Source organism: Abramis brama, assembly GCF_963993115.1.
Source record: "Abramis brama genome assembly, chromosome: 23".
Lineage (NCBI taxonomy): Eukaryota > Metazoa > Chordata > Actinopteri > Cypriniformes > Leuciscidae > Abramis > Abramis brama.
The window spans coordinates 16,942,381-16,963,934 of NC_139985.1; the positions used below are offsets into that span (position 1 = coordinate 16,942,381).

The 21,554-nt window shown below is 37.4% G+C and overlaps 1 protein-coding gene across 1 annotated transcript in view; it reads right to left on the reverse strand.

The window, feature by feature from the left end:
• naaladl2 (N-acetylated alpha-linked acidic dipeptidase like 2) overlaps positions 1–21,554 on the reverse strand; it is a 296,732-nt gene that overhangs the window by 99,838 nt on the left and 175,340 nt on the right. Inside the window, exons 6-7 of the mRNA XM_084100591.1 lie at positions 15,690–15,827; positions 1,553–1,645 (exon numbers count right to left, since the gene is read on the reverse strand). Coding sequence (XP_083956717.1) covers positions 1,553–1,645; positions 15,690–15,827 — 231 coding nt within the window. The remainder of the gene's footprint in view (positions 1–1,552; positions 1,646–15,689; positions 15,828–21,554) is intronic.

The window sequence follows — 21,554 nt, forward strand, 5'->3', positions numbered from 1 at the left end:
AGTACATTGTGGCTATTGAAGTTTTCACCTATTTGGCAAAAGGGAAGACAACAACCTTGTTTTATCAGGTAGCACCAGTTTTAGTCAGGCAGCCAAGTTTCTTGAAAGCCCATTTTTGCCAGCAGTGAAGTAACCCTTTAAAATAGAAAATAGTTATTTTAAATTGTAATGATATTTCACAATATTACTGATTTTTTTTCAATCAAACAAATGCAGCCCTGGTGAGCATAAGAGGCTTGTTTTAAAAACATTAAAAAACCTCACTGACCCCAAATGTTTGAATGGTAGTTTACTTAATTACTATTTTATTGTTTTTAATGCTACTATATGTTAAATTTTAATCCACATATTGAACTATTTTATAAAGATATTTTCTCTAGCACACACACAAATGGCATAAGATGAAGTTGTCTGTACCCATTATTCTAAAGTTAGTCCTAATCCTTAGATTAGGATTTATGGAATGGAAATGGATCCTAGATCAGCAGTTACTGTATGCGCAGCAGAGAGTCTATATGTAATGTATACTGTATACACACATGATCCCCGTGGCCAGAGCAAGGTTACACTTTCTCCTGATTTACACACACTCTGCCTTCACATACACCAAACACAATCCCCCACACACATCCAGACCAGAAAAGAAGCAATTCCTCATGTAATTAGCCATGGGCTATTAGCAGCACTGGGTCACCTTTGACTGACAGCTAGAGAGACTCATCAAACTGACAAGAGGCAAGAACTAAAGAACATTGCATCCCACCTGTACTCAAGAATACCGCAGCGGTCTTAAGGGAAGTTATTAAAATTACATCAAATGATAAACAAGACAGCCAACTGCCAGATAAATGAAAGGTAAACACATTATAAAAAGACAAAAGTCAAGGAGAAGAACGCCTCCGTATGATTTGTGATACGTAATTAGTGACTGGGCGACCAATTATGACAGGAAAAGAGGGCTGTAAATCTCAAAAGTAAATCACGGAGGGCTTAAATGCATAGACACAGTGACTTTTACAGTCATGGGGGCGGGGGTGAAAGATTAAAACGTTTTCATTACATCAGACGTATGATCAAATCATCCTGAAGGTGAAAATGGTGGTCCGTAATTAAAAGCCTATTTTCGGCAGCCAAGTGACCTGCATTTGGACAGTGGTGGCAGACGTTGTTTTAAGAGATTAGTTTGTCATAGCGCATGGAGGAAAAGGGGCTGTTTCAGCATGTGGGCTCAGATTTGGCTTTATTCGCCCCCCGGACTCTCACTTTTTCAGCGGATGAAGGAGAGAATGCTTAGATTGCACTCCTGTTTCACTCTACTATAATGAATACAATAAAGCACTGTGACAAAGTATGGTGTCTTTGTTATGTCAGACCAAAGAGCACTGCAGTTTAGGACAATGCTTGGGATACACTGGCAATATTGTGCAGTTAAAATGTGATGTAATTTGTAATTTAAATTAAATAATCCTGCATCATCAATGACAAAAAGCCCTTTGGGTTAAAATGATAATTCGGTTTATATAAGTGCTGTCTTGGTTTTGTGCTGACCTACCTGGATTGGTCTTGCCTTTGAGATATCCTATAACATTGTGCACCGTCTTGAAAGATGCTTGGTTTTCAATGGTGAGATTTATTATTTTTCTTGCTGAGGAACAAACAGAAATTTCAAAAGAATTAGTCAGAGACATGAAACATTGACAAATACAAAAAAGTTCTAAACATAGCTTTTAGAAAATGGCAAAAATATGGAGAGCTTTAGGTTGTGTCTTCAATAAATCCAAAAGGAAAAAGGAAAAATTAAGTGTGTCATTGTTTTTCAATTTTAAAATATTGTAACTGAATTCAACTATAAATATATTTTTATTTAATAAAAAAAATAAAAAAATAAGATGAATTGAGGTATTACTTAAAATTTAACAACAACAACAATAATAATAAAATGAATAATTCAAAATTTAAATTAATCTGCAAAAATCAGATGAGATGGGGGGACATTCTATTTTATCATTCTGCAAACATTTTGTAAATGTTACTTTTGAATGTTTTCTGAACAATTTGAAACTAGTAGTAACATGTCCAACTAAAGCATTTTTTTAAAAAAAGTATAAATAACACTTTGTGCTAATGTTTTGAGAGCATTATTAAAGACTAGATAACTTTAAACAAATGTTCCATTAACGCAGTGGTTCTCAATTCCAGTCCTCGGGACCCGCTGCTCTGCACATTGTGCATGTCTCCCTTATTTAACACACCTGAACCAGGGGCCTCATTTATAAAACTTTGCGTAGGATTTGCGTCAGAAGTGGCGTACGGATGAAACATAGGACGTGCGTACGCACAGAAATATTCGGATTTATAAAACCGTGCGCACGCAGATCCTACGCAGTTTTCCCTTAATAAATCACAATCAATTCTAAGTGTAGCGCAGCTTTTGCGGCTTCATGTCACGCCCATAGATGCCCATAAATAGTCCGTGAAACGCCCACAAGTTAATATTCATTGATTGCGAAATCATGGCAAACACAGAGAGGAAATAAAAAAAAAACGTAACTTCACTCAATGTGAAGTAGAAGTTATTGTCGAGGTGGAAAAGAAGAGAAAAATGTTGTTTGGAGGGCACAATGTGGGCATTACTAATGCCAAAAAGGCACTTGAGTGGCAAAAGGTTGCAGACGCCGTAAATGCTGTAGCCTCACAACCTCGGACCATGGCCGAAATAAAAAAGAAATGGTCGGACATCAAAGTTGAGACAGAAATGGTCGGACATCAAATGGTCGGACATCTAGCGCTCCATCACCAGAGTTGAGACATATAACGTCATACGTTATTTTATCAAAAATAAAACAAACTAAAGGCATATGCATGAATACCATGATTCCGTAGCTGATGAAGAAATGTTTTACTATGAAAACAACTTTCCCCAGTGGACAATTAATACATCTATCTATTTATCTATCTATATATCTCCCTAATTATCTATCTATCTGTCTATCTAATTGCATCTGGTCCGCCAGACGGACACATTGACGAGAATATCAGTTTTGTACATTATTTCGTTCTGTTTACTATATTATTTATGAGGATGAATTGCACAACATGCCAATATTATTGCAGAACATATTTCACTTTCCTTTTTGCAAATATGTGTTAATTAGCATTTCTGTTGTAATTTTCATTTGTTATACACTGCAGATCAATCAAACGGGTGTTCGTGTAGGCTGTTAATTGTAAGACTTGCTTTGTAAAGTCTTCATGTTATTTATGAGAGGCAGTATTGTCATTTTTTTTACACAACGGTCTAAAGTTTCACACACTTTCACACACTTTCACGTGTTTCTTCCATCTGCCGACGGTGTCGTCATTTCTCATTTCACCCGTTTTTGTGCGTACGCCTGGGTCAGAGCTTGCGTGAAGGACCGCACATTTTCCCGTCAAGTTTGCTTTTTATAAATACCAATTATTGCGTAGAGAGCGGCGTACGCCTTCTTTTGTGCGTACGCAACGTTTATAAATGAGGCCCCAGATCATCAGCTCATTAGGAGAGACTCTATGAACTGAACTGAGTGTGTCAGATAAGATAGACATACAAAATGTGCAGAGCAAGGGGTCCCGGGGACTGGAATTGAGAACCACTGCATTAACGTTACTGGAAGAACATTTGTTCATAACTTTGAGCGAACCTTTCCAAATAGTTAGCCAAAGTTCTGAGAACATTCCCTGTTAACTGGGCTTCGGATTTAAAAACTCAACCACTGAAGTATATTATAAACAATGTATTTTATTTTTTAGGTTTCTTCATGACACTCAAGGACATCTTATAAGCAAATTAACACATAAAACATAAAATAACAAAAGGCCATCAGTTTGGCCTAAAAAACACAGAAGCCCTGAATGTGAGCTTAAAAACACCAAAAACAATTCTTAGACACAGTCACTGGAAGGCCTGTCTAAAAAAGGTATGTTTTGAGATGAGACTTAAAAACAGAAAAAGCATTACAATTTTCAGATATCCAGTGGAAGCAAGTTCCATAGATTGTCAAATTTTCTTACTCGAGTCCATTACATGCAGGAACTTATAGTTTATTAACTTCTTCAGCCTGCAGCCGCTATCATTACAAATCATTCTCTTCCCAGCCTGGTGCTCCTCCTCCTGTCATGACGCAATCCCCCACAAATGACCATATTATTGCGAATTTCACACAAAGATGAGGGGCAGGGAAGCTGAAAGTTCGAGACCCCATGAAAGACATATGCATGTGTGAGAGAACTAAAGTGCATGCAGAAGATGTTCTAAGAGTGTGGGTTGGAGTGTATATGGAAAGAAGATCAGACAAATAAGGAGGAGCCAAGTTGTGAAGTGCCTTATAATTAAGGAGCAAAATATTCAATTCAATACATTGCTTAACAGGGAGCCAGTGCAGTTGTTGGAGCACAGGGGAAATGTGTTCAACCAAAGAACTTCTGGAAATGATTCATGCAGCCGAGTTCTGGACTAACTGAAGTTTATGCAAGAACTTAAAAGGAAGGCCATAAAGAAGAACATCACAGTATTAGAGCATTACAATGCGTGATGTGACTAGAACATGGACCATAATGGCAGTATTCCTCATTGAAAGAGCAGGAAGGAGACAGTTCATGCTATGTATGTATGGAAGTAGGCTGTCCGAGTAACATTGTTAATGTGTGCTTCAAAAAGATAATACCCAAGCTTTTGACCTGCATAGAGAGGGAGACTGGAGAATCATTGATACACAGAGAAGCCATTAGACTTTGCCAGATTATTTTTTAACCTATGAGAAGAATTTCTGTTTTGCTGCTATTAAGTTTAAGAAAATTACTTAATAAGTTTAAGAAAATTACAGACAATTAGAGAAACAGGTAAAACAGAAGTATGCTTCGAGGACAAGTAGAGCAGGGTGTCATCAGTATAACAGTGAAAGTGAATGCCAAATTTTCTGAAAATGCTTCCAAGTGGAAGTAGATAAATAATAAATAGCAGAGGGCCCAAGACTGATCCCTGAGGGACACCAGAAGGGATTTGGGATGACTTTGCTCGAAACTGCCATAATTGCACAAATTGAGTGCAAGATTTAAACCAAGCAAAGGAAGTACCAACAATTCCTACAGATTACAACCTATCTAGTAGGATATTGTGCAAGATAGTGTCAAACGCTGCAGTTAAATCAAGAATAATTAATATAGATAGAAGTCCTGAGTCAGCCTCTACCAGTAAGTCATTAAAAAAATGGTAACAATTGCAGTCTTAGTACTGTGCTGCAAACGAAAGCCAGATTGAAATTGTTCATATAGGTTGTTATCAGAGAGATGGACATGTACCTGAGCCGCAACAACTTTTTCCAGAATTTTAGATAAAAATGGCAAGTTGGAAATTGGACGGAAATGATCAAAGTTACTTTGGTCAGCACCTGGCTTCTTGAGTACAGGAGTTTATTATTGCAGTTTTAAGTGAATATGGAACACTACCAGAAATAATCGAAGAATGAATGATATCAGTGATTAACAAAGAAAGACCAATAACAGTGTTTTAGATACTGACAAGGCTTGGGCCCTGAGAAAAGCCTCTTTCCAGTTGGAATTTGTAAGTTCTTGGCACAACCTCCCATTATATGTACAGGAACTGTATAACGGAGAGGATATAGCCTTTGCTTTCACCGGTTGTTTGCGTGTTGCAGAAAAAGCACACACTATCACAGCCTCAAAGCCACAGCTTAAAAAGGTTCTGTTCGCTCTGTCCACTGTTCGCTCATACTCTTACCAATTACACATAAAGGCTCAGTGTGATGGAGTGAATATCAATGAGGCTGATATCCCAGCAGATAAAAAGAAGAAACACCTGGTCCTGGTACACATACCAAGCCACTCTGCTCTGGCTCGCTCTTACAGCGACATCGATGAGCCAATGTGGAGGTGTGGAAATCCCGCAGTGGACGTGCTCCTTGTTTAAGACAGATGTAATTGAAAACTCTTTTTCAAGAATCCCCCGGGATCGCAGACAGATGTGCCGGCCTTGGGGTGTGGTGTATGGAGTTCTTTTTATTAGTTCCTGGAGATGTGAATATCAGAAGAAAGTAAAGATGAGGTTTTCTACCTCAAATGTACTAAGATGTAAGTGCCGCTGATGTGTACAGATACAGTGAGGAAAATAATTATTTGAACACCCTGCTAAGTTCTCCCACTTGGAAATCATGGAGGGGTCTGAAATTGTCATCGTAGGTGCATGTCCACTGTGAGAGACATAATCTAAAAAAAAAAAATCCAGAAATCACAATATATGATTTTTTAACTATTTATTTGTATGATACAGCTGCAAATAAGTATTTGAACACCTGTCTATCAGCTAGAATTCTGACCCTCAAAGACCTGTTAGTCTGCCTTTAAAATGTCCACCTCCACTCCATTTATTATCCTAAATTAGATGCACCTGTTTGAGGTCGTTAGCTGCATAAAGACACCTGTCCACCCCATACAATCAGTAAGAATTCAACTACTAACATGGCCAAGACCAAAGAGCTGTCCAAAGACACTAGAGACAAAATTGTACACCTCCACAAGGCTGGAAAGGGCTACGGGGAAATTGCCAAGCAGCTTGGTGAAAAAAGGTCCACTGTTGGAGCAATCATTAGAAAATGGAAGAAGCTAAACATGACTGTCATTCTCCCTCGGACTGGGGCTCCATGCAAGATCTCACCTCGTGGGGTCTCAATGATCCTAAGAAAGGTGAGAAATCAGCCCAGAACTACACGGGAGGAGCTGGTCAATGACCTGAAAAGAGCTGGGACCACCGTTTCCAAGGTTACTGTTGGTAATACACTAAGACGTCATGGTTTGAAATCATGCATGGCACGGAAGGTTCCCCTGCTTAAACCAGCACATGTCAAGGCCCGTCTTAAGTTTGCCAATGACCATTTGGATGATCCAGAGGAGTCATGGGAGAAAGTCATGTGATCAGATGAGACCAAAATATAACTTTTTGGTCATAATTCCACTAAACGTGTTTGGAGGAAGAAGAATGATGAGTACCATCCCAAGAACACCATCCCTACTGTGAAGCATGGGGGTGGTAGCATCATGCTTTGGGGGTGTTTTTCTGCACATGGGACAGGGCGACTGCACTGTATTAAGGAGAGGATGACCGGGGCCATGTATTGCGAGATTTTGGGGAACAAGCTCCTTCCCCCAGTTAGAGCATTGAAGATGGGTCGAGGCTGGGTCTTCCAACATGACAATGACCCGAAGCACACAGCCAGGATAACCAAGGAGTGGCTCTGTAAGAAGCATATCAAGGTTCTGGCGTGGCCTAGCCAGTCTCCAGACCTAAACCCAATAGAGAATCTTTGGAGGGAGCTCAAACTCCGTGTTTCTCAGCGACAGCCCAGAAACCTGACTGATCTAGAGAAGATCTGTGTGGAGGAGTGGGCCAAAATCCCTCCTGCAGTGTGTGCAAACCTGGTGAAAAACTACAGGAAACGTTTGACCTCTGTAATTGCAAACAAAGGCTACTGTACCAAATATTAACATTGATTTTCTCAGGTGTTCAAATACTTATTTGCAGCTGTATCATACAAATAAATTGTTAAAAAATCATACATTGTGAATTCTGGATTTTTTTTTTTTAGATTATGTCTCTCACAGTGGACATGCACCTACGATGACAATTTCAGACCCCTCCATGATTTCTAAGTGGGAGAACTTGCAAAATAGCAGGGTGTTCAAATACTTATTTTCCTCACTGTATGTTTTTTTTTATTCTTTGCGAGTAATCAAATTCACCTAAAAAATTCTGTAGGCTTCACACAGTCCCCCAAACTCCATTTATCACCCCTGACAACAGCACAAATGACTTTGGGTAAAGAGCAGAAGATGTATATGCAGTTCTAAGGGAGTGTTTAAAAGTGCTGCTGTGCACACAGGTCATGGTGTGACAGATTTGCCCATTAATCAGCAATAGGTATGAGAGGTTACCGGCTATTGAGAGAGGTGAGCGCCTCTGCGTGAGCAAAGTGAAAAAGTGATCTTGTAGGAAAAGAATGAAGAAGTCGACAGCTGCAGTGGCTCATGTTTTATAAATGATCCTGAATAAGATGTTCTTTAGAGGTATATTCTGTACAAAAAAGAGCATGTATACCATGAAGAACATGATCTACGGACCAGAGAGGAAGCTGATTTACAACCAGGGGTATATGTACACCATATAACATGCTTAAAGGAGAACTCCAGTCAATTTTAACATTGAGCTAATTTTTTTTGTAAATTTGGAGTGCTGTCAGTACAGAGAACAACGACAAAAATCGGTGTTGCCTACACCGTGTTATCCTCTTTTTAAAATTTGCACCCTGTTGACTTCAATGGGGCAAGTTTTAAACCTGCTTTTAGCCTCTTAACATCCTTGATGTGTCATTACAAGTGCACAGCCATTGTGAGTGATTCCTTCAGAGTGAACACGGGTGAATCTGACTGCAGTAGATGTGAAAGATATGAATAAAAATTATGTTAATTCAGCCAGCGCACATACCTGTATTTTCTTCCTGTTTTCGGTTGAAGTCCACAGTAGTCGATTGTCGAGTTCACGCGCATAGGTTATCACGCGCATGAACTCGACAATCGACTACTGTGGACTTCGACCGAAAACAGGAAGAAAATACAGGTATGTGCGCTGGCTGAAATAACATCATCTACTGCAGTCAGATTCACCCGTGTTAACTCTAAAGGAATCACTCACAATGGCTGGGCACTTGTAATGACACATTAAGGATGTTAAGAGGCTAAAAGCTGGTTTAAAACTTGCCCCATTGAAGTCAACAGGGTGCAAATTTTAAAAAGAGGATAACACGGTGTAGGCAACACCGATTTTTGTCATTGTTCTCTGTACTGACAGCACTCCAAATTTACAAAAAAATGAGCTCAATGTTAAAATTGACCAGAGTTCTCCTTTAAGCATGTTATATGGGGTATTTAGAAAAAAAAAGAAAATGCAAGAGAAAAAAACTTTGAAATCTGTTAAACCTATAAATCAGACATTATGATTTAAAAATATAAATTCAAATTACATGTGTGTGGACTTTAATTTAGGCTGTTATTCACATATAAACACAGATCAATGTGGCTAGAGCACATCAAATGCGGTAAATGAAAGCTCAAACGTGTGTAGATACTGTAAAAGTGCTTTGTTCTCATTTCATGTATGTAGATTTGAGTTTCAAATGACCATTTTTGATTTGCTGTATTTTGACTTGTTGATCAATGTTTATGTAAGAGATAATGTACATCCAGTTGTTATCGCAGAATAAACCCTGACATGAAGAAGAGGGGTCTTGCATTAGCCTGAAGGGGTTTATTCTGGGCCTTTTTTTTCTTTTCTTTTTACAAACTTTTCTGTTCATCATTCAGTGTTTTCATTGTTAAAGTGTAACACAAAGTATTTGCTATATGCTTATATTTTTCATGAACTGTTAGGATTAGCAACAAGCTGGAAATTATCCAACTATAATGTTACTCTATAAATTTATAAACACCCTTCTAGAAAACAATGTCATGCAATGAAAACATTACTAATGTGTGTTCAGACCAGACCAGCACTCCTCAAATTTATCGAAAAGATCTGTATCTGAATCAAAGCAGCCGATTCATTTAGTAGCGAAAGACGTTGCAGAAAGAGCAAACTTGTGTCTAAATTGTGTCACTTAATATTAACTTTGTGTTTATTGAACGTTTGTATAAAATCAATGTCACATTTGCTATTGTGCCCATATTCGTGAAAACAGCTCTCTTGCTCTTGTGATATTGCTTAATTATATCCTATGTTATATTAAAACAAGATCTCATAAGTACATTTTTAATCATAACTTGAATTTTGTGGGCATTTATATTAATTTTGGGCCTTTTTGAGACAATTCTGCATTGAATTCGAACCCAGCAACACAGTAACAAAAGAAATCACATTAGGAATAAGTTATTGATTGCATTTTAAGCAGCAAGTTTTAAATCAAATCATATTAAGAATGTAAACAAATAAATTAGACAGTGCACTGGCAATTTGGTGATATCCTCGCAGTTGTGGTCTTGACCGGTCTCATCTACAGTAAGTCTGAGACCGAGACAAGACCTTCAAAAAATGGTCTTAAGACCGGTCTCGAGACCAAGACCAGTCTTGAGTACTATAACACTTCTAATTCGTTTGTAGTTTTACACATTCTTACTGCAGCCATAGTATCAGTTTTGGCAAAACCTCATCTACTGTAGTCAGCTTCAGCTTGGTGACAGAATTTGCAAAACTAAAGACTACGTCACAGAAAACCAAAAGTTTGGCTTCAAAATGGATGCAAAAGATGAATGAATGTAAGATATTTCCAAGCTCAGTTACAGCTGAGTTATCTGCCCTAACAAAAGCAGCACGCAACAAGTAAATTATTATTATTAAAGTCCAGAACATTACTTCATGCCATATTTCATACCATAACACCATAATTCAGAGTTCAGATCACTGCGTGAGTGTGTTTTATTTCTCATGAGGTGGGAAATGGAGAGACCAAAACCGATATGGGACGGGTTACCTACAATCAATAGCGTCATAATTAAAGGAGCGGGTGTGTTTCGATAAAGCTATTCCACACAGTTTTCTGCCAGCCAGCTGTAATTGCATAGAAATTTATTATACTATGAGTTTTCATCTGGAGCACAGCGAGGAGAGGGAACACAAGCTCACAGACGTTCATAGAAAGTACTAATGTATTTGGACCCCTTTCGCTCTCTCTCTCTCTCTCTCTCGATTAGATTTCTTTACGGTGAATAAATGGATGATGAATCTGGCCAACTGATCCACTGGAACAAAACACACACTCACACAAAATAATGAATAAATACCCTTGAGGACTATAGAGAAACATTCAAGATCTTTTCAAAGGCGTTGACAATGAATTACCAGTCTCCAAAACATAGGTGGTACAATGCAAGAGCTTGCAAAAAGATGTGGGAAAGTTTGTGGCTCATATACGTACTTTTGCGGCTAATGTCTCATTTCCCTGGCAGGGAGACGCTGGTGCAATTAGAGCACGTTGGAGTGATACAGTGAGCTTTAATTGAAAGGGAATGGAATGAAAGAGGGGAGACAGATGGAAACAAATGATTTGAAACCTCTGGAGTGGTCAAAGCTCGGCCCAATCAATAGAGCACAGATTACTAGCTTCGAAGCGTTTGATCCAGTTAATGGAAGAGAGGTGCAGGCTTGGGACCAGGCTGGAGCGGGTCACGGCTGGGAGCTTTCAGACCGTGAAGAGAACGGTAGGGGTGGGAGAGTGCCTGGGGGAGGTGGCCCTCCCTCTCTGCGGGATCGATGGCGTTCGTGTTGCCACTGCAGGTTTTCGGCGAACATTGATCGCTGGACATTGGGCTGGTGACAGAAGACAGGTTGTAGCGGTCCATGTTCTAGTCAGTGCCGGAGAGTGACACACACACTTATACACACATAATGTAGAGCCCATGATGTATTTTCTAAGTGAAAAGTTTAACTGAAAATTCCTTATTCGCTTTTCTTCATGAAATAATGTAAGGTCCAAAAGTATACTTTTAGTTAGCATTTTTGTTTTTCTGTTAATTAAAAAAAAAAAAAAAAAACAATACTGAAAAAATAGCATGAATTTTAGACAGCATTTATGTCCCCTTATTTTGAAGTAGTGCAGACACTTAAATATTTCAGAAATATTTCTTATTTGTTTAACATCATAATATGCACACATAATTTAAGATCCAAAAGTATGCTTATAATTAGCAATCTTTCTAATGGGTTACTTTGTTTTATTTTAAATCTAAGTGAAAAGTTCAATTTTAAAGAAAAGAAAAAAAGATAAAAAGATAAAGAAAAAAAATTGCATGAATTAAAAAAAAACAAAATATGTCCCCTTACTTTGAAACAGTGTTGAATTTTAAATATTTCAAATATATTTATTATTCATTTTAGATCATAACATGTTTTATTTTAAATGGTTCTAAATACTATAACTTTTTTTACTTTTTATTTTAACTTTAATTTTCCAAATTAAATTGGATCTTCTAGTTATCTCAGACTTTCTTTCCGAGAAAGACAGGTGATAATTTGTGCTAATCATATGTAAAGGAGACTACTACTTATCAAGTAGGGTTATCCTAACTCTAACACCAACTTATCAAAACAGAGGTTAGCTCATGAAAATAACTGCAATATGATTGAATGCCTATATATTACCTTTCTGAATATCTTCAGCGATCACTAGCAAATGGAAAGACATTTTAATCTAGTAAAGCAAAACAGTGCGGTATGAGCCTGCAGTCACCCCAATATTCTCAAAGTTTATCAAAAACATTAATCATGGACACTCATGTTGTTCCAAACCTGTATGACTGTCTTCTTCTGGGGAATATGAGAACATTTTTAATATTGCACTAATTAGTTATAGAGACAGGAGCTTTCAAGCATCAAAAATGACACACAAACACCATAAAAATTAACTAGAGAAATGGAAATGGGAATTTATTTTTTTCTGAGTCGGATTTTTTTAAATTGGTGAATCAAGTTCATAAAACCAGTCTAAATGATCCATTCATCAATCGGACATATCTAGTTCTTGTGTTCAACTCAATGACTCCATGATCTCAATGACTCAGTCATATGCACCACTTTTATGATACTTCTGAGTCCATTTTGAAGCTTGAATGAACCCATTTATTGTTCCACAGAAGAAAGGCAGTCATACAGGTTTGGAACAACATGGCGGTGAGTGCATGACGACATTAGTTTCCTTTATTGTTGAACTATCCCTTTAACGTGTGTTTTGGAACTTGAAGATTTGTCTTTAAGCCCATTTCCTTTTATTTTGTCTCCAGGGGCTGTAAATCCTTTACTTATCAAGCCAAGACAATGGCTCAGCCACAGTGACGGGGTCTCCTGGGCGACCATGCAAAGATAAGAAGCGATTTTCACTCAATAGCAGGAATTAGAGACTAACAGCCCCTATTAAAATGTGTAGCAAAAGTGTGGCTTTACACACATGCGCAGCTGAGGGGAGAGACTGAGAGCCGAGAGCCGTGTTTTTGCGTGCACAACATGTGGGGGCGGACTGTGACAATGACTGTGCGTGCATGTGCATGTTCCATATGGACAGAATGGCAGGTTCTGACACCTGTCACGATGTGATGAAGCTTACACACACGAGTGTCTGTATATACACACACATCAGGAAACATCACAAGCATTCGCTGGCATAGTGCCACTAATTGTCATACTGGTATCTCATAACTCAGAAATCCAACGGTGAGAAAACTTTTTCGTCAGGCAGAGAGACATCTCCCTCCATTTGGTAGCATGTTGTACAGTGTGCTTCATCATTTCATCACTGAAATTTAAAATGTATTATATTAAATGCTTGTCTTTAAGTCACAAAAAGTAGTGGAATGCTTTCAGATATTTAAGATACAGTAAACTTTAAATGTAATAAAAAAAAAAGTAGCAAAAATGTATTAAAAAAACATTCACAAGCCTACCATTCAGCCATTTTGGGATTGGACATTTTTTTTTTATTTTTTTTTTATTACTTTTTTTAAGGATATGTCTATGCTCAACAAGGCTGCATTTATTTGAAAAGTTTTACTTAATGAAAAAAATATATATATATATATTTTTACTTAATTTGGTCAATTTAATGTATCATGGCTGAATAAAAGTAGGTCTATAAAAAATCTTGCTAACAAAAATATACAAATTTGGTTTCAATTAGTTTAACAAACTGATTTCAGTGTGATTTTTAGTCAGTTCACAGAATGTATTACAGGTGTAGTTCATCATATAAACTATGAACATATCTCACTAACCTTTGACTACCAGAAAACGTCACAATAGTTTTTGTCTTCAATTTAGAAAGTATATCTGTTGTTTTAATATTCAAAACCTTTGCTACATAATTCAAGACATTTGCACACTTTAAAGTTTAAGTGTTAAAATGCATTCTGGCATAAACAAGCATTTTCAAATGTTAAAAACAAATGCAACATGTGCATAGGAGACATTTGAAGCTCACGCATCTCGAGGATGCAGAAAACATAGTTATGTAACTGTTATATAACAAAGTTGCATAAAAACTTTGGGCATCTTCACTTTAATTTTGAACATGTGAAATACTTTTACTCTCAGATGAAGGTCGATGAGCAAAACTACATATGTACATTCTTTGTTGGTCGATAAAAAACATCATCCCGCTTGAATGACCTTTCCCAGGAGGTCTGTTCACTTAAATTCAATTATCTTCTCATACATGTCAACTTCTCCATCTGTCATTTTTATTTAGCCTGCAGCACATCTACCGTGGCTTCAACGTTACGTCTGACCTCCCTGAAAGCTCTACATGAGAGAGTGCTGTAAGATGGCTGACCAGCCTTACTCTCATGGTTTCAATTAGGTCCCATGGGCACCCGTTGACTGATGTGTGTAATGGCCTTGGATATGGGCGTCCATAGCGAGGGCAACTTTAAGATGATGTGTAAAACCTGTGTAATTTACCACACTCAGGAGTTACACCCGCACCACAGAGCATAAATCAACCAGCCTTGGCTTTCTGAGCACACAACCTTCTAATCTAGAGCCAAAGAGTGTGATACCATCTGCCACCAGCAGGTGGAACACTGACGTCATGTGCTCAGAGCTGCTTTTGATGGTTAAATCCCCAGAAGAACCATGAGACTGAGAAGAATAATGAATATCTCAGGCACAAAAGATTCGGTTTCAGAGCTTAGTGGAGACATAAGGATTAACACACATAAGCAAGAAAAAGAGAATATCACAAAGCATGAGAGACACTAACAGGATGGAAGTATAATCGGTTTCTTGAAATAATGAAAATCTGCAATCATTTGATTGTCATTAAACAGTTGAATAGCTAGCATTCTTCAAAATACCACAGAGGAAAGAAAGAAACAACACGAGTGAGTAAATGATGACAGATTTTCCTTTCTTTTTTTCACCTCAACTAGATCATATAGAATCATTACATTTCTAAATGTATACTAACTAATTTTCTGTTTTGCATTTTAAGGAAGATGAGGGATATTTGTCATTATAATGGATATTTCAAATTTATTTTTGCATAGGCACATAAAAGCTCACAATGGGATCCTGCCATGAAATAGCCTATTTATTATAGGTTTTTCGACAATATAAAGATGAAACAATACACTTCAAGGAAAAAGTAAAGGTAAGATACAAAAATATTAAATCATTAGCTTGCCAACAGAAAAGATTTATAGATATACCATGCAAAACAGAACATAATAAATATATATTTTTTAATATTAAATAAAAAATAAAGAATTTAAAGAAATAAAATGCTAAATTTATATATGCATATCTAATAAAATAATGTATTTTATATAACAATAATAATAATAATAATTATTATTTTTATTACGTTTAATAAGTATTATTAATTAATTTAATTGTAGAAAATGAAAGCAAATTAAACACAACTAGCCCTGAAATGACATTTCAGAGAAAAATGGATCAATAATAACTACTCACTGCAACAATTAGCCCTGGTCTATAATGTACTAACATTTGAAAACACTGCTGTAAGTCTATAGTAAGTTACAGTATAGTATAGTATAGTTACAGTAAGCGCAGAAGGCATCGTTTCTGGCCTAGGGCTTACCTGCGGCTGAGGACATGATCATAGGGACACAGGGTCTTCCCTGCCCCATGGCGGGGGCAGAGAGCAGCATTTTCGCTAAGGAGGCAGATATGGGCTGAACCAGCAACGACGTCAGGTTGTAGCGACTGTCTCTCTCAGCTGTGAATGAGGGAACAGAAACAGAAAGAAAACCATATTTCTTGTTTTAGCAAGTCTTTAGAACATCTATATCAAAACTAAAACACTAATAGCATCATTCCATCCCCAGAAATTCCCCCCCAGCGTGCCATTTTTATTGATCAAGATTTTGTGAGTGTTTAGAGCACGTCATGGGGCTCTTAGCGCAACACATGAGCAAACCAATTACCCAATCAAAGAGCTTTCCTATTGTTTAACACCTCCACTGAGTCTTCTCACACATCTTCATCTAGGAGGCCAGATGAACGGCATTAGTCCGTTACGTGCTGCATAAATATAGTTGCAGTGGGGCCAGGTGGAGATGCGTCTAGTGGTGTAAGCTGAGCGAGAAGGGGCGGGCGAGGAGGTTCGTAATGCGCTGTAAATTAGACAGAGAGAGAAAGAAGAGCGCTGAGAGGTACCTGCACAGCAAGGCAGGGACGTATCAAAGCCCTTCCTCGGCACTGATTGCAGCTCACGGGCAGCAAACTAATAGGCCCGGAGATTTTAAGTTTGAAGAAACGGTTTCTAGCAAGCCAATGGGGATTTATATGGACGAAATGCTCCATTGATTCAGCCTCATTAAAACAGAGAAACGGTGAGCCTAATCCTGCTTTAGGAGCAAATTTATTTAGGAGCTTCAATTTTCTGCACCGGTGGGATGGGGTACAGTCATCCACAAATAACAATCAGTAGAGCTTTCTGTTACACAACACTCTATTACCTTCCACAGATAAACGTATTCACAAGCCACAATTATTTTACAGCAATTATTTTTTATAATTATTTTTATTATTTTTTTTGGTCATAGGGGATACAGGAAGTGATTATTGAGCTTCAAGTGGTGCTTTTGAAGTAACACGGTAAATGCAATTATCTGCTTAAAGGTCACAGGGGTCAAGGTTCTGTATAGAGAGAGTAGATTATCTGAACTCATTGTCTTTTACTTCTAAATGTGATTTAATCCAAATGACTGTGTGAGTGAGACTCAATATCCATCCATCCACCCGTCTATCTCAATTCAAATTCATAAATTAAATTAGAGATTAAAAGACATCCTCAATTAAAATCGAAAGGTCAAAATCATGGAAGTGTCCAGTCCAGAACTGAAGTTGTAGAGCTGCATATCCAGACACACCTGAATCTGATAATGGCTGCAGAGTGAACTAAATAAACCCAGAGACATAAAGTGACTTCTCCGTCTAATACTTTCGGGACATGACTAGAGCACTCACTTTTTCTTTCTTTCTTTCTTTCTTTCCAGCTTAAAAGTACTTTCATTCGTCTAGATAAATAAAACACAAACAAGGTTGTGGTCAATAGCTCTCATCCTTTCCTGTTAGTTCTATCTGTAGTACAGCTAAAAATGAACAAAACCCCTCAAAACCCATTAGGTTGTGCTCCAGCTGGAGATATTACAGCGCTGGAAATAAAGGAGCGCTGACCTTGATGAACTCCAGGAGAGAGTATGCACTCGCTGTTTCAGCCTGTAGATACTGTACAGAGGAGAGACGACTGATATAGTGGAGTCCATACTACAGGGGTGTATGAGTGGAGCATTTAATACCTCGCATGTCAACTAACATGCTAGTCTCAGGGTAAGAATGATTCATGGTGCCAGTGTGTGTGAAACACATACATGCTCTTCCCTCCATCTCCAGAGGACAGATGTTTGCAGCATACAGAAGTTACGAGGGACCGTGTCTTTTAATCCTCTTGTGCTGGTGTTACCTATTTGTTTATTTATTTATTTTTCTGTGCACTGTAAAAAATTTCTAACCCTCCCAAATCAAACATTTCAAGTGACCGATAACATCTAAATTTTTCAATTGGCCCAAGTGAAATTCTTGTTGCAATAGTCTGTTAACATTGGCTCAATGAGAAATAATACGTCAGACTAATTGAAAAATTTAGATGTTATCGGTCACTTGAAATTTTTGACTTGGGGATGTAATTTTTTTTTTACAGTGTGGAGTGAACCTAATGCTGATAAAGATGCAATATTAATGGACATTATTAACAGATGGAGCATTACATTTACCTCAAGAAAGCCATTCAATGCCCATCGCTCAACTTTTGTTAAATATACTGTATGCATTCATTAAATCGTTACTTCATTATTGAATGTATTTTTAAATAAACCTTTCATTAAAACTTTTTTTTTTTAATTGTAGCCACTCTTGAAATGTTCATATATCAACAACGACTTGGAGTAGAAAGGATATCACTAAAAAGTTGATATAAAAACTGCCTTTTATGCAATGTAAATGTTTATATACAACTCAGTTTGTATTTGAATGTTGATTATTAAAATAAATTTGATTCCCTGTTCTTTGTCTCCATTTTAAACGAAAATAGCTCCAAACAAATCCATTGAAAAACCAACACACAGTTGTGATGTTTCTGTTCCTGAAAGAATTGGTTGAAGGAATGAATCACTGGCTCACGCAAAACCAGCTACTTGTTTAAGTCATGAAGGAATCAGTGTTTTGAACAAATTGGTTGAGTGAATCAATCAATGACTCACTTATTTAATGCCGTAATAATGAAACCCACAGAAAGTGTTGATGAAAAATCCCAGCCATTAATGCACAGACAAACAGTCCAGCTGGATGTAATTCTTACATCACCATAACACTTTCACCAAATGTGTAATACTGGATCTGTCTACATTTACAACAGTAAATTCAATGTAATACTGTGCTACACCTGCACAGCTAAAATCTGTTTACCACCCCCCTAATTACAAAGTGTCTTTATTTATTGTCCTGTATGAAGCTTATTGTTCCGTTTCACCTACAAATCTGCAAATAACTCATCAAAATGGGCTTTTATGTTTTGACTTGGTTGTGGTATTAGTAGAAGTATTATTTAAAATTTCAGAATGCACTAACTGTAAAATGCAGAGCTCTCTCTCTCTCTCAAAAAATAAATAAAAAAGATCTAGATATATTTCCCCCGATGAAATAAAACTTTAAAATATGCATGCACAGTGACACACAGACACTTTCAAACATCTTGACATCTTGTATTTCACTTCATCTTTTTTAAGGTTCAAGCAATGTTATTTCATCACTGTAATCAGCACAAACAAAGCTCCCTATGAGAACATACATTTTTTTGAGCAAACAAGCCTGCCAGGAAGAGTTATTTGCTGAAGTGCGATTACCCACAGGGCTTAGACTCATTCCCTCCACACAGATATGCTCATGAGATATATATTACACGCCTGCGGTGGGGCCATATGTGCAGTGTTCAGATTACAAACACTTCAGTAGCTCGCATGCAAACATTTTCATTCAGTCTCGATGTGTTACAAATCAAATCTCTGAGAATGACTGTAGTCAAGACAAGCTCATGCCAATAAAGAACAGGAAAGAATTCTTCATTTTGAAGAATGAAGTGTAAGAGCTTCATGCACACATTCATTTGTAGTCGAAATTATTCAACCCCCATTGCAAATCAGGCTTATTGTAAAATTTACAGACTGTCAGATGTTTGCAATGAACAAATCAAACAAAAGTAATTGAAATAGCTCAACACAACAAATGTTTCAAGTAGTTTCTCCAAATTCAACTGAAAATGCAACTTTTAATGACTTCTGCAGTCTCAAAATTATTTAACCCCTGAATAGAATCCCTCACAACAGCACAAATCTGCAAAACAGGTGTCAAGGGCTTCATTAGTTGCACCAGGTGTGCTTGAGCTAGAACACATGAAATACCTCAAATGGCTAGGTTTGTTGAGTGTACATGTTTGACTGCATGTTAGAAATATGGCTAAGTCAAAAGAATGGTCCAAAAAGTTAAGAGAAGACAGCATCGCCCTTCACAAACAAGGAACAGGATACAGAAAGATAGAGAAGGCACTAAATGTTCCTAGAGACACCATTGGAAGCATAGTTTGCATAGTTAAAGAAACATTGGTTACACTACCTTGACGGGGCAGAAAAAGGAAGCTATCAACGGCTGCAACTAGATTTCTGAGAAGGCGGGTTCAGAAAAACCATCGAGTGACTGCAAAAGACCTGCAGCAAGACTTGGTGGCAACAGGCAATGAGGTTTCAGCTTGCACAGTAAGGCACATACTAAACTCATGCGGTTTCCATGCTAGAACTCCAAGACTTACACCACTACTGACCCAAAAGCACAAGAAAAGTGCTCAAAATCATAAAAATAAGCCACAGACATTTTGGGATTCTTTTCTGTGGAGCGATGAAACAAAACTGGAACTTTATGGCCCTATGGATCAGCAGTATGTCTGGAGGAAGAAGAATGAAGCATTTGCTGAAAATAACCAATTACAGTAAAGCAAGGCGGGGCTTGGTGATGCTCTGGGGCTGCTTTGCATCCTCTGACACTAGAAACCTGCAGCGTGTGGAAGGCATGATGGATTCATTGAAGTATCAGGAAATCCCAGGAGAAAACGTCATGCTGTCAGTGAGGAAGCTGAAGCTTGGGCGTCATTAGACCTTCCAACAGGACAGAGATCCCAAGCATTCCTCCAATTCCACCAAGGCTTGGTTGCAGAAGAAGTCCTGGAAGATTCTAAAGTGGCCATCACAGTCACCTGACTTGAACCCCATAGAAAATGTCTGAACTGGAGGCCATTGCTCATGAGGAATGGGCTAAGATTCCTCAGAAACGCTGCCAGAAGCTGGTGTCTGGTTATACATCTCGTTTGCAGCAGGTCAAAACAGCAAAAGGTTGTTCTACTAAGTACCAAAGATGCTTGCCATGAAGGGGTTGAACAATTTTGAGACTGCAGAAGTCATTAAAAGTGGCATTTTCAATTGAATTTGGGGAAACCACTTGAAGCGTTTGTTGCGTTAAGCTATGCCAATTACTTTTGTTTGATTTGTTCACTGCAAACAGCTGAAAGTCTGTAAATTTTGGCAATAAACCTGATTTGCAATGGGGGTTTAATCATTTCGAATACAACTCGTGAGCTTAGAATTATAAGGTTCTATCTCCACTTTTGGTCGAAATTGAGTTTTTGACATAATCTGATCCATTAGGTGTTTATTAATGCCTGTGTGGTGTTATTTTTGTAAAAAAAAATATTTTGTTAGTAGTTATTAATAAAATAAAAAGGTTCCATCTCACAAAACATAAACCGAGTTGGGATTATAAGGTTCTATCTCCAGTAGATTCAATAATCAAAACCCTGAATGAACACGGACAGACCAATCAAAACCCACCTCTTAGCTCTGTAGCCTGGACACAGAGCTAAGGGCTGGACATTAGCCTGGACATTTGATTATCTTTTTTTTTATAATGAATCAATCGTTCTTTCTTTCTCTCGTACTAATCTATCTTTCTCTCTTAATGTTCTTTCTCTAGATCTATCTATCTATCTATCTATCTATCTATCTATCTATCTATCTATCTATCTATCTTCAAACTTTATCTATATATATATCTATCCTTCATAACTAATCAATCTTTCTTTTTTACTAATCCATCTTTCTTTCTTTCAAACTAATATTTCTTTCTTTCTAAATAATCTATCTTTCTTTCAAACTAATCCATCTTTCTTTCTTTCTAACTAATCTATCTTTCTTTCTTTCTTTCTTTCTAATAATATATCTTTATTTCTAACTAATCTTTCTTTCTTTCTAATATATATTTCTTTCTAACTAATCCATCTTTCTTTCTTTCTTTCTTTCTTTCTTTCTTTCTTTCTTTCTTTCTTTCTTTCTTTCAAACT